The sequence below is a fragment of the Chenopodium album genome, chromosome 10 (assembly GCF_948465745.1).
Source record: "Chenopodium album chromosome 10, dcCheAlbu1.1, whole genome shotgun sequence".
NCBI classification, from domain to species: Eukaryota; Viridiplantae; Streptophyta; class Magnoliopsida; order Caryophyllales; family Amaranthaceae; genus Chenopodium; species Chenopodium album.
Window position 1 is genome coordinate 57,137,184 of NC_137843.1, and position 13,669 is coordinate 57,150,852.

Genomic DNA, 13,669 nt, shown 5'->3' on the forward strand with positions numbered 1-13,669 from the left:
TGAACACAAATTGGGTGATAGAGAGGGCACTCAATGTTGCCTTCTTTCGAAGCCACAACACTAAGCATTCCCAAACCAAACTCAACTAACAAGATAGGCCAACCAAGTCTTAACGATGAGAAGTAGACTACTAACTCGGGTTTGTCTTTCGATCGGTCCAAGAAAGCATTAGGGCACAAGCAATTGGGATTTCTCACCTAATTGTTGCAACTAAGACTACTACATCATTCAAACAAGGAACCATAATCAAGAGGAATTTAGCATAACCATATAAGAAAAGGCTCACAACTAGACTTCATCTCTCAATGCAAGCATAGAAGTGAATACATGAGCAATAAGTGGCCATCCAATTACACATGCAATTAACCAATTCTTTAACAATCAATCATCAACCCAAAATGAACATGCAAGCACAAACATCAATCAACCCATGGCTTGGTTGGGTCTTCACCCAACCCCTAGCTAATTAACTACTCACTAAACATGGTGAGGGACATCAAAACAACAAGTTCCAATTCAAACATTAAGTTAACAAGTTGAGAGGAGTAGTAGGAATAAGGTAGATTGGACATGCAACAACAATTAAGCAAGATCAAGAGAGAAATTAACAATTCAAAGTAAATAAAAACTGAAATTAAAGAGTAAGAGATAGAGGAAAGAGATTACTTAAAATGCTTCAAGGTTGAGAAATTGTTGAATTCAAGAGAACAATCTTCAATTAATCTATTACAATGATTGAGTTTGAGAAGATCTAAGCTAGTTAATGAGGGTTGAGAAGAACTAAGGGCCTAAGAAAAACTAAAGGGAAAGGAAGATCTCAAAAACTGAAGCCAAGGGTCGTATTTATATGCCCAAAAGTTACATCGTAAAATCCGTCAAAATTGGGCTTCAGAACAGAAGGAGCGCCCGCTCCATTAAGGAGGAGCGCCCGCTCTTGGGTGTGGAGCGCCCGCTCCTGGGCTCTCTGCATGCCCTCTCCTCTTGCAGCAGATTGGGGTAGAAAGTAGAGGATCAGGGAGGAGCGCCCGCTCCTTGAAGGCTGCACGCCCGCTCCTATATGTGCAGGGGGAGGCGGAATGTGGTGCTGGGATGAGGAGCGGCCGCTCCTGTAAGGGTGCACGCCCGCTCCTGCCTGATAATGCTCCCTCGAGAAAGTCTTCATGCTCATGCTACTTAACCATAATCTCATTGCACCTACAAACACGAGCACACACATAAAAAGAAACGGGGAAGCCAAAAGATGCAAGTATGCACAAAAAGAGTTAGAAAAAGGGATTGAAGTAGGGGAAAGAGTACAAAATTGTGTTTTAAAAAGCCATGATAAGTGGACAAATAAAACACTTATCAATAGAAACTTCCCCGGCATGCTAGGAAGCATTGATTGCATGCATTGGGTATGGAAAAATTGTCCAGCTGGATGGAAAGGAATGTATCAAGGCCGATCTAAAACGACCACTGTTATCTTGAAAGCGGTTGCATCTAGGGATTTAAGGATTTGGCACGCCTTCTTTGGGACTCCTGGGTCGTGCAACGATATTAATGTACTACAACGTTCTCCTGTGTTTGATGATATAATAAATAATCGTGCTCCACAAGTTCTGTTCACAGTTAATGGAAACACTTACACAAAAGGATACTATCTCACCGATGGGATTTATCCAAAGTGGTCGACATTTATAGAAGCGGTTCCTGCCCCTCAAACAACTAAGGATACGTTATTTACTGAACGTCAAGAGAGTGCGAGAAAGGATGTTGAGCGTGCTTTTGGTGTGTTACAAGCTCGTTTCGCAATAATCAGGAAGCCTGCTTTGGCATGGAGTGTAGATCTGTTGTGGAAAATTATGATGACTTGCATCATTATCCACAACATGATTGTTGAAGACGAGCGTGATACATATTTAAATTATAAGGATCCACTCGAGTTTGCCGATGAACAGCCTGAGAATATGTCGGGGTCGTCCTCAACTAGGAATGCAACAACATTCACCGTAACTCCCGGACAGTATGATCCAGATAATTTCGGTAGATTGATAGCTTCGAGAGGGGAAATTCGTGATAAAGACGTCCATATGGCTTTGAAGAACGACTTGATCGAGCATTTATGGGCACAGTCTATGAGGTCCGATGAAAATTAAACATTTCAGTTATTTTTAAACTTATGTTTGTTATTTTCTTTGCTATTTTTATCAACGTAATTCATGTTTTTTTTTTATTCGTGTCGTTTAATCAATGTATTTCATGGTTTTAATCAATGAATTTTATGTTTTTGAATTCGTCTCGTTTAATTAATGTGTCGGTTAATAGAACGATCTATTATTAATTATTATTAACAACATTTTCAACAATAATAATAATTAAGTATATTAATAAATATATGTAATTTGAAAAAGGAATAAATGGTGGGGTATATGTAAGTAGGAGAGAGAAAGTGGGAAAGGATACTCATTGATGTTGGAAATTTTTAAGGGAAAGGATGAGTAAAAGGATGGAAATAGTGGGAAGTGATGTGGGGGAAAGAGAAAGTGATGTGTCAAGTGTATGAAAGGGGAGAGAAACCGGGAAAGGATATAAGTATCCCCAACACTAATGATGCTCTTAGCCTTGTTGCTATTGACACCTTTTTTTTTTTTTTTTGAAACATTGTTGCTATTGACACTATTGAGTCAATGAGGAGAGTAATCATTAATTCAGACAGCGTCTGTCATGTCCGGCCCAACCCCAATCCATCAATCTACTTTTGCCATGAATAAAGAGTCAATACTACTGTACAAATTAAGTACTGTATTCTTTGAAATTATAAATCAAACCCAAATTTTAAGAAAACCATTACACCAAAATACTAATAAAAAGAAAAATGGAGAAGCCAATTTCAAACAGAACACATATATCATCCATAACCTTACGTTTTGATTAGTGTAGATAGAACCTCGTTGACTAGACTTTTCAAGCATACTCTTTTTGACATATTCCTCTTAACCTACAATACAACTCTATGATGAGCTGTACAGCCCCTTCCTATACGCTTTGTTTCCAGTATTCCCGCTTGACCTCAATCACTCAAACAACTATATATATTGCTAATTATCGAAATGCAAATTCACAACATAAGCACTGTCTGCATATACAAACCTATAAAACAAACATGGCAGCCAGAATTGCATCAGTTTCATTTTTAATCTCTCTTGTGAATTTAGCTTCATTTAAGTCCGCTCAGGGATCCCAAATAGCCATATACTGGGGTCAAAATGGCAATGAGGGAAGTCTTGTTGACACTTGTAACTCCGGAAACTACGGTACTGTAATCTTAGCTTTCCTAAGTAGCTTTGGCAACGGGGCAACCCCAGTGCTGAACTTAGCAGGACACTGTGACCCTGCTACAACTTGTAGCAGCCTAAGCAGTGAGATCAACGCATGCAAACAGGCAGGCATTAAGGTTCTCCTTTCTATAGGAGGTGCGACTGAAGGCTACTCTCTCTCCTCAACTGATGATGCAAACCAGCTTGCTGATTATCTCTGGAACAATTTTCTAGGGGGTCAGTCCAGCTCTCGACCCCTAGGAGATGCAGTTCTTGATGGTATCGATTTTGATATCGAGACTGGTGACAACAGATTTTATGATGACCTAGCTAGAGCTTTGGCAGGTCATAACAATGGCCAGAAAACAGTTTACTTATCAGCAGCTCCTCAATGCCCCTTCCCAGATGCCAGATTGGACACTGCCATAGCCACAGGGCTATTTGACTACGTGTGGGTTCAGTTCTATAACAATCCCCTTGCCAATTGCCAATACGACGGCAGTGTTGATAATCTCTCGAACTCATGGAACCAGTGGACTTCTGTTCAAGCTAACCAGATCTTCCTCGGAATACCAGCATCTGACCAGGCTGCCAGAACTGGTTTTATTCCTGCTGATGTTCTCACATCTCAAGTCCTTCCCACAATCAAGGGTTCCTCTAAATATGGAGGAGTCATGCTATGGTCAAAGGCATTTGATAATGGGTACAGCAATGCTATTAAAAACAGTGTTTAAGTTGAACTATCATTGTTTTAAGTATATAAAATAAGATAGCCCATAAGATTCTTTTTTTTTTTTCAGCTTAAAATCATCTTCATGTTGATACACCATAGGATCTTGTAATTCCCTATCATAAATGACTTATAGTGTAGCTTATCTTAGGCTGTATTTCACATGCTTCACATTTAAAACAATGAAAGTACACTAATTTTATGAAACAAGCTTTAGTCCTAGACCTCTTGTAACCCCACCAAAGTCCACAATCTCCAGATTCATATTGTTGTCGTAGTTAAAGCTTAAAATATGAATGCATTAACTGACTAAACCTTCAGTATTTTCTCACCTTTCTCAACGCTAGGGAAACTCAAGGATCATCAGCTTGAAAATCTCAAGTCCATAAAATAAAACACAGAACACGAATATATCAACTATAGCTTCAGAAAAACTTCAGGATAAACAACTTCAGAGAAAATACAGCTCGATACTGACCTCTATTCCATCATTCCATCTAAAGTTGTATTTACAGCTTAATAAGTACTTTGTATAGCCGCTAAAATTCAGGCTCTGTTTGTTTTGACGGAAAAATGGAGAATGAAAATTCAGCATCAATTAGGAAAAGATCTCACAGTTTTCCCATTGGACCAACTTTTATAAACTGAAAATATCTAACTAGATCAAAATGCATCATTAGACTAAAGCTTCACTGGTCGCAACAGAATAAGCTATGAAACTAAGCACTGAAGACATAGATATGCTCCTTGGACAGTGACAGCGGGACATATAATGAAACAAGAATACAATAAACCACAAGGGCCAAGGCTTAACTATTCTATAACCTTCATATCTATTCCGGTGCATGTCTACTGTCCAAATTTACATCAATATGCTCCCCAAAGGACTCGTTAACCATGTAGGATTGGACATTTGATATCATCTAACAGATACAAAATTCACAAACATAAATGACCACAAATTTGCATAAGAGAAGAAAAGCATAATTCATCATTGAAGACAACAAAATTTCAGAAGATTGACAGCAAGAAACAAAATTGTTTCCTTTCATTTTATTTCGTATAATAGGTAGTTCAAAATGTAGACAGTTGATATTTACACATCCACAGGAAACAACATTGTCAAATGTCATACATTCTATACAACAATTTTACAAAAAGAAAAAGTTATTTTACTCATCTTCACAATCACCGAAACAAGTTAAACTGAATTCAACAAACAATTGAAGGGTTTTCAAAACTCACCAACCAATTCATCAAGAGCAACATAGACTACTCCGGTGAAGGTACCAGCTTTGTACATCCACAACCATCTCCGATGCCATGCCACTTATCCAAGGCTCCGCCACAGCAACCAAAATCACACAGAATCAACCGGAACCCATTTCCAAAAATGCCTTTTAACCGAAACCGCCTCATCAGCCACCACATTATCACAACCCTCATACTCTGTTTCCTCCTCTGTAGCAAACTCACCCTCAGGCAACCCCTCCACAAATGCATCCACAGTATGCAACACATAAACAGCCGGCAAACCCGGGTAAGAAACCGAAACCCTTTCCTCCACCTTCCTCTCATAAGAATCCATCAAAACCCTCACAATCTGATCAAAATTCACATTTCCCACATCATTAACCCTAAAAATCACAGACCCCAATTCTTCCTTAATCGCCCTTTTAACAGCCGCCTCAATATCCTCACCAGACTTCAATTTCTCCGATAATGGACGACCCCTTTTACGTATCGACCCATCAGATAACTCCTGGTGAGATTCAATCAATACCCTGTTATGATTACCCAAAACCCTAACACAAACAACCTCCAAATTCCGAATCGGAGGAGATTTATCAACAAGCGAAGTTTCACCATCAGCAAGCTCAAGCCATAGATTATGAACATTTTTAGTGCCGGGTTTGGTGCCCCAAGAAGCGAAAGAATCAGAGGGTAGTCGAGGTTTAAGCCAATCGGAAAGCGATTGAGGGGTGGGAAAAGCGGAGGAATTAGGGTTAGGGTTTTGCGACATGGTTGAAGTGAGGCGGAGGAAGCGGCGGTTGGTGGAAGGAGGAGGGGAGGAGAGAGAAAGTGCGCGAGGAGGAAGATGGTGTTTAGGGGCGGTGATGAAGAGGAAGAGAGAGAGAGCGGTGAGGAGAAAGTCAGGCAGATTAGCAGATTTAGAGAAGCAAGGAAGAGGTGGTTGATTTGAGGCCGTTGGATTGGAGGGGTGAAATTGATGGGACGGTGGATGATGCGGTGGTTGAGATTGGGGCATGTTAATGGTGGGTTGGTTCAAGAGTGGTGGTGGTAGTGATTGTTGAGGGAGGAGAGAGAAAATGGGAAAAAGCCATTGTTAAAGGGTCAAAAAATGGAGGAGAAAATGGATGTTTTCGTGGGAAGATGATGGACACAAGAAAAGATGTGGAAATTGGAGGTTGCAAGTGTTGCTGGTTGAAGACTTCAGCATCGGATATTCTGTCCTTGGATGCTTACATGCGTTGCTATATGTCATGGGACGAGCGATGATAGTTTGTGTGTGGGCCTTGTGGGCGAGCCCTTCTCCATATTTACTACAAGCATAATACAGACAAATACGTAGTTTAAGAAACGTGACACAAAACATTAGTGACCTACACGGCTACACCTAGACACATGTATTGGTGTAGGCACAAGGCCATACAGGAGTTGCCATATATAGTTATATATACGAGGAAGGTTGCGCCATAACTTTGGGAAAACTATAAGCACGTGACATATAGCTAACAATCCTAAACCAACCGGCCATATCAAGACTCGATATAAAAGAATTTGAGTGAAATTCTAGTCTAAATCCAAATGTCATTAGTTGCTTACTGGACCCAATTCCCAATTTGATCTGCTGGTCACAATATGTAATTATTTTTTTAATTTTCATGAATTAACATATACAAGAAAATTGTAATTGACCATACAGTGGGTTAGTAATTAGTTATACTTACGGTAATTTCTTCATTATTACCAATGTCGCCACCTATTGAGATAAAAGATCATTAATGTATCAAATGACCATGATATATAAGTTGCATTGAAATGTTCAAGGTACATTTTTCTCAAGGGTGTATGTAGTTACTCATAGGGTTTGTTCTCTTTTCAATTCAGTTCAGTTCAGCTTCAATAAATTCAGTTCAGTTCTTAATTTCTTTCTCTCATAAAATATTCAGTTCAGTTCAATTCAACTCCAATAAGTTCAGTTCAATTCAGCTCAGTTAATCATAACAAGCCCTTAATTACTACCAGTAGTAGTCAACTCATCAATGAAACTGAAGAAAGAGTGCAGGAATTTGTCAAATGATAGTGGTTTGGTAGCACATAGAAGGCTAAGTATAGCAAAATTGTAGTCTAAAAGGTCGTTTGGTAGCACATAGAAGGCTATACTTCACTTAAGTTTACCATTGAAGTTTCCCTTCCTAAAAGCAAGTTAAATTGTTTGAATAACTATCATAAGAAGCCGGGTTTCTCATATAAAGTTTCACTTACATAATGAGGTTAGATTACCAACTTCCCCATTTTGTGGGAACTAGAATTTCTAGAAAACTCCACTTTTTATGGTCGCGTCAACCAAACTCATCAAGATTTTACTACCTAGGAATTAGTTCTTCTCCGTGCATTTGGTTGTCATTCAAACTATCAATAAAGGTGTCGTCACCATCATTAAAAAAAAAATAGAAAGGGTGTTAGGAATAGAAAAGGTGAATTTGTTTAAATGCTATAATTCACTTTTATAAGAACTCCAATCAAATTCCTCGTCTTCACTGTAATGCAACTTGGGAGACTCTTGATCAACAACTTGAGCTTCATCGTTCTGCTTGGCATTTGAAACATCTTCCTATGATTTCACCAACACCAAAAGTTGTAAGAATTCAAGTGTAAGATGCATGCATACGGAGTACTTATTACCTAATCACACAACCAATACCAACTTAATATGAAAAAATAAATGGAACTGAAAAAATGGTACATACATGAGCGTTGAAAACTTCCTCTGGCCCTTCGTCCTCGCCTGTTACACAAACTGAATCATCATTATCAATCTTTTCATCTTGTGCAGCTTGTTCTTTCAGCCTTTTGATCACGAGCTCAAAATGTGAGAGATCTGCAGATAAAATGGATTACATGCATTATATATACTGGAATCATGAATGAGCTGAGAGCATATCCCCAAAGAGAGTCGAATTTTTCTACAGCTGGCTTTTGTAATTTTTCTCTACATAATTCAACAGGCAAACTATAATTTAAATACGGCTTTTTACTTACCTTTTTCAGACAAAATGGATTAATATTGAACATGCCTAACATAGACAGTATGTTCTCAGAACTACGGCCCAGTAGTCAAAATCAAGATGCTTAATCTGCTGCAATTTAATGGAGCATATAGCTCTTCTAACTGCTTGCTCAAACAACAAAGCAAGAGGAGCCTTTATCTGAACAAAATTCTGGCACTCTCCTGAGTACTGGCTCATCTCTTAGCCGAGGAAAAAAAAAAAGAAAAAGAAAAGAAATAACTAAACGCAGCATTTGTGCTCGGACATTGATGAGGTAAAAGTATAATTATATCCCATTCCTACACCATCACCTATGAATACTAGCATCTTTATGAATTATGACACAACTAAGCTAGGTCTAATCCTGATTCCTGATAGTTCTAAAAATGTTAAAACCTCTGCGGTACCCAAAAAAGAAAAAAAAAAAAACATAATAATAATAATAGAAACTTCTTTTTTTTTTTAGGCTGAAGACCTACCAAATAAAATCCTGACTCAAGTTGTTCAACTCCCTATTCCAGGTTTCCTTCCTAGAACATATGTAACAAGCCAAAAAGCTCTTCTTATCAAGAAAACTAAATGTAGGCTTGATGCGTTGAAAGAATTCACAGCGGTCATTGGCCTCTGAATAACCAGATAGCACTATTTTATCTCCATGGGACACCAGCATATTAACAATAGTACACTTTTCTAACTAAAAGCAAGTACTCCACTCAGTCCCAGTACAATTTTCTAGCGCAGCTGATCTACTATGTGAAACTGCTTCTTATTGCACCATATTTTCCAATCTCTACCACAAAGGATGGCATGTCTTTGATCTTAAAATATATAAAGCCTTCAAAATATGCACACTTCAGGTTAAAACTAAATTCAATAAATCAGCATAACAAGCAAGATGAACAACATGGATATTTAACAGTTTGCAATTTATAGTAAAACACAGACAGATACCTTGTGTTCTACAAGTCAAAGCATCATTAACCCTCATAGGATTTTGGCGTTCTTCCTTTTTGTATTTCAACTTGATTTGATGCCGAGTGCGCCCAGGAAAAAGTTGTTGAATCATTGATAAGTCAGATCCAAATTGACTGAGAGACTGCAGCACACAGAGACAGAGTAAAGTTTAGGTAATAAAAGAACCAGAAACATACTAAATATTTACGGGTTCAGGTATTTAATCACATAGATGTGTGGGTTTGCATCTTTTTCTTATTTGAGGGAGGTAAAGGAAAGAAATTTCTCATGATATTAGTAGCTTAGTTGACAGAAAAGCTGCTGAATTAAAAATTATTAGTCTGCTGCATTGTTTATAAAGTACTCCTTAGCTCTACAACTCTCATCTTCCAAAATTTAATAAATAACATTCACACTACATATAAAAATATTTAATAAAAAGAGTAAAAGAATATCTTGTGCACTCTAAAGGTTTTATTTAGAAAAATACCTGGTAAAACAATTCAGTGTCCTGCTTTGTCCACCTCGCTCTGGTTTCTTTTGTCATAAATGACTGATAGTTAAAGTAGCCTGTATCTTTTTGAACCCTTAGAGTCGAAGGATTATCGTAATTATCTCCATCTTGATCAAATGTCTCATTATCATCATAAGGAAGGTCCTCTGGTGACAAGTTATTATTCCTGCAGAGGAATATTTATCAGAAAATAGACTGCAATGAAAGACAGTCCTAAGAAAATATAACTAAAAGGTAGAAGCTAAAAAAAGTACAATTGTCTAAGTTAAGCTAGCCTTATTATTCTGTTACCTCTCACTGGTTGGTGGTGGCATAGCTGCTGCTGCTTCTTTCTTCTGCAATGAAGAATCAAAACAGAAAATGCGATCATGTAACTAATACCACATACAGAATAAACATACAAAGCATTGAAGGAGAACAAATACTTACTGCTTGGCGTTCTTTATACTCTGCAAGTATGATCAAGTCCCTGATTGGAACCCTTTGAAGGTCCAGTTCATCCTCTGGTGCTTCAAGCAAGGATTTGTCCACTACACAAGAAGGAAAATCGCACGCAAAGATTTCATCAAAAAAAAACTTAAAGAAAGGCATGCATCAATATGCAGTGTGATTTATTAGAAATTCACTGTAGAAAAAATACCACATCTTTTTCGCCGAGTTGCACGAGGGAACTTCTTGGGAGGTTTTTCAACAGATTCATTAAGTTCCTGGGTTGCCTTCTTCCTCTTTCTAGCCGGTTTATTATTTTCAGCTGTAACTTTCTTCGACTTTCGTGACTGTTTCTTTTGCAAAGTCTCTTCGCCAATATGACCACCTTCATTATTTTCATCTCTATTTAGGGCCGAGTTATCAGGTGCTTTGTCGTAAGAGCTGTTATTGTTGTTTAATCCATCATTCATTCCATCTTGGGGTTCATATCCATCTTCATTTCCTTCAAATGCTGACAAAACCCCTCCATCTACTGATTTGGCAGAAGAGCCTAACGCATCATATGAATTCTGTTCTCTATGGTCCTCCCCACTCTAAAAACCAAATCAACAAAATGGTGGTGATGGAAAATTCAGGTTAAAATATGGATCACCATCAAGGCATCAACAATGTATAATAGTTAGTCAGGACAGTCTCACTACCTGTTGTGGTAATTTTTCAGGCATAAATGAATCTATATCTTCAGAGACTACAGTGTCAGGTTGATACACGGAAGGATCTAAGGAAAAATCGTCATCAAGCCTCATATGTACAACATCAGACACAGTGTTGGGTTCTCCGGCAGGAATTGATCCACCACTTGTCATATGCTCACTTTCAGAGGGAAGATTCTGAGAATGCGGAAGATGAGAAACAGCCTCAGCTGAATCTTTCTTCTGCCTATCACTTTGTGCCTTAGGCTTGGGCTTGAATTTAACAGCTCTAGTTCCTGCCACTCGATAATCCCACCAAAGTTAAGCATAAGGGAAAAACAAGGGGGAAAATTAAAAATATATATAGAATTTCCATTTGGCAATACCAGAATCAGCAGCGCCCTCAGTCATTACATTTAAACTGTCGAGACAAGAAAAATCCCCTGCTTCCTGTTTTATATGGCATGACAGAAAATATACTTAGACAAATCATCAAACAGATCCAAGTCAACCTGCTAGAAAGGGGCAAAAAAAAAAAAACCGATAGCAAGCACAGTGAAATAATCTTTTCTTACCAGCTGCTCAACATCTATCTGTAAGTCTCCATCACCACATTCAATGGACTCCTTATAGCCTTCTTGATTTTCGAATGTCTGATCCTCATACTGATCAGGAGCAGCTTGTGCATTACATGGCCTAAGAAGCAAAGCACTGGCAGAAGAAACACTATGGAAATCTGATAGCTCCTTTTCATTGTGAACACTAGGTGCATTCGCCGTTGGTGTCTCTAAAGTTGGACATGTTCTCCATCAGTACCATTAGTCAAATTCATCTTACATATAACAATAGAAATGTAAGAGTGCTTTAAAGTAAAGCTACAAAGAAAGTTTTAAACGATAGACCAGCAATTTCTGAACACCCGGTAACAGCAGAACCTGCCACTTCTTTCGCTTCAGCTGGCAATCCTGAGCTTTCATTGTCTGTTATAGATGAACTTTTAGGAACTTCTAAATTCTTTTCTACATTATCATCAGACTGATTCAATTGCAGAACTGATGTTACAGGCGGCTCTTTGGTTGCTTTTACCGCGACAGATGGTCCTTTCTTGGGTCGTGGCTTAGCCTTGGGCTGAAACCTACCAACAGCTGCAGCTGCCAATGCCAAAGAGCAAAATACACCAATGCTGAATCCCTAGACTTCCACATTACATTGCAAGAACAAAACAAAGGCACAATGTATCCGGTTTTCGGGGAAAAAAAACATGGGGTTATTATTAAATTACCTTTGGAAACCACAGGTTCAGCAAAAGGATCATCCAGAGAATCCATGATTAAACAAGAAAATACCTAACACAAAACTAAAAATCATCAAATATATGAAATATTTAATAGTCTCAAAATCACATAAAACAATATCAACAAATTTTTCTTAAAAAAAAGGGGGGAAATTAGGAAATTACTCCATTTCCTCTATCTTAAAAAAGTACTGTACTTTTTTGTGAGACAATCGCCGTCAAAACAGGAAAGCGTTGTAAATGTAGCCTATTTCATAGTATAATGCAAACATTAAAGGGTTTTGCAACACATTAGCAACCAAATTTGATTCAGATATCAAATTTAACAATTAAAGGGAGAAAAAGAACATTTGATTCAATTGTCAAAAAAAATTAGGCTCATAAACATAATCGGTCATTAGAAATTACAACCAATAGTTAAAAAATTCGAATCCTAAATTAACTATAAAATTAAACTAAATTAGATGAACGATAAACCCTAGATTGTGAAATTGAAAATGATTAAAAAAGGAGACAACTTACTTCAGGAACTGTCTGCTTGAAATATGAGAAGGCGCTTCAATGGAGAACGTGGGGAGAGAGAGAGTGGCGGGAGATTAGGAGAGTGAAGAGAGAGGGCTAGGGTTTTTTTGTGCGTACAATTAATTTTTAAGAGATATAGATTTTGGGATTTGGGACTTGGATTGATGGTACTTGTCAGTTTACACGACTTGTTGATATTCTCGGTCGACCAACAAGGTCCAAGGTTCGAATCTCTTTATAGTACTATTTGGATAGATTTATTTCACTATTTGTTTTAGCTGACTGGTCATCGATTACGCGTTGTTAATATATTGATCTGCACCTTTCATTTGGGTTGACCTAGCTTGGCAAACCTAACCTTCATACAAACTCGTAGATGTCTTGAAACGTTAAAAGCATTAATCTTTTGCATAAGACTGAATCTATGATGGTTCATCAAATCATTAAAAACGTAAGGTCATGGAGTCATCATGGTTGATGTTGATATTACTATTATATCTCAACTAATTCCAAACTAAAAACGAAGGATAGTTTGACCACATGCAAGTATATTGTTTTACTAGACCAAACCTCTCTATCAACTATTCAATCCTACAATATGTAGGTGACTAGTGTGAGGTAATCACTCTAGCCAATTTAGTTACAAGAAGGTTCAACTAAGTGGACCAACTTGATATATAGAATTGACGAAGTACCAAGTATTTTTTATAGATAGTATAGTGTACTAGTAGCATCACAAGTTCACAACATATAAATAGGGGAGAAAATAAAGGAATTTTAGTTGGGAAAACAACATTTAAATAGTGGAGATCGAAACGGAATTTTAGTTGGGAAAAATATGTTTACCTTTTTCGGTTGAGAGAAATTGAAAGAGAAACATCATTTTTATGCTTGTTTTGAAATTGAGGTTGAGGCAGTAGAGTAATTCTATCGCCTCCAAACC

General features: G+C 37.8%; 2 protein-coding genes and 1 pseudogene across 5 annotated transcripts; 1 reads left to right on the forward strand and 2 right to left on the reverse strand.

Moving 5' to 3' along the window:
* Positions 1–2,912: 2,912 nt before the first annotated feature.
* On the forward strand, positions 2,913–4,572 carry LOC145562648 (acidic endochitinase SE2 pseudogene; annotated as a pseudogene).
* A 463-nt stretch (positions 4,573–5,035) lies between these two features.
* Positions 5,036–6,487, reverse strand: LOC145562649 (uncharacterized). The gene has a single exon (XM_081623003.1). The coding sequence runs from the start codon at positions 6,293–6,295 to the stop codon at positions 5,387–5,389; it is 909 nt and encodes a 302-aa protein (XP_081479129.1). The 5' UTR covers positions 6,296–6,487; the 3' UTR covers positions 5,036–5,386.
* Positions 6,488–7,710: 1,223 nt separating this feature from the next.
* Positions 7,711–12,872, reverse strand: LOC145564259 (uncharacterized). 4 transcript variants are annotated; one of them, XM_081624584.1, is made up of 14 exons: positions 12,727–12,846; positions 12,370–12,451; positions 12,193–12,256; positions 11,813–12,061; positions 11,486–11,697; positions 11,297–11,360; positions 10,920–11,206; positions 10,430–10,811; positions 10,219–10,319; positions 10,081–10,124; positions 9,766–9,955; positions 9,273–9,417; positions 8,022–8,152; positions 7,711–7,885 (listed from the first exon to the last, which is right to left on the reverse strand). In XM_081624584.1, the coding sequence occupies exons 3-14, from the start codon at positions 12,236–12,238 to the stop codon at positions 7,766–7,768; spliced, it is 1,971 nt and encodes a 656-aa protein (XP_081480710.1). In that variant the 5' UTR covers positions 12,239–12,256; positions 12,370–12,451; positions 12,727–12,846; the 3' UTR covers positions 7,711–7,765. The 4 variants fall into 4 exon arrangements, with proteins under 4 accessions (XP_081480710.1, XP_081480711.1, XP_081480709.1 ...); XM_081624585.1 differs by lacking the exon at positions 12,370–12,451 and having other exon boundaries at positions 11,813–12,055; positions 12,727–12,872; XM_081624583.1 differs by lacking the exon at positions 12,370–12,451 and having other exon boundaries at positions 12,727–12,872.
* Between the last annotated feature and the right edge of the window lie 797 nt (positions 12,873–13,669).

Coding starts and splice junctions, on each gene's coding strand:
- LOC145562649 (XM_081623003.1), bottom strand. CDS start 6,295: ATGCCCCAATCTCAACCACCGCATCATCCACCGTCCCATCAATTTCAC.
- LOC145564259 (XM_081624583.1), bottom strand. CDS start 12,238: ATGGATTCTCTGGATGATCCTTTTGCTGAACCTGTGGTTTCCAAAG. Junction 10,812..10,919: donor CTGAAAAATTACCACAACAG/GTAGTGAGACTG, acceptor TTTGGTTTTTAG/AGTGGGGAGGACCATAGAGA. Junction 10,320..10,429: donor AACTCGGCGAAAAAGATGTG/GTATTTTTTCTA, acceptor CTTCTTGTGTAG/TGGACAAATCCTTGCTTGAA.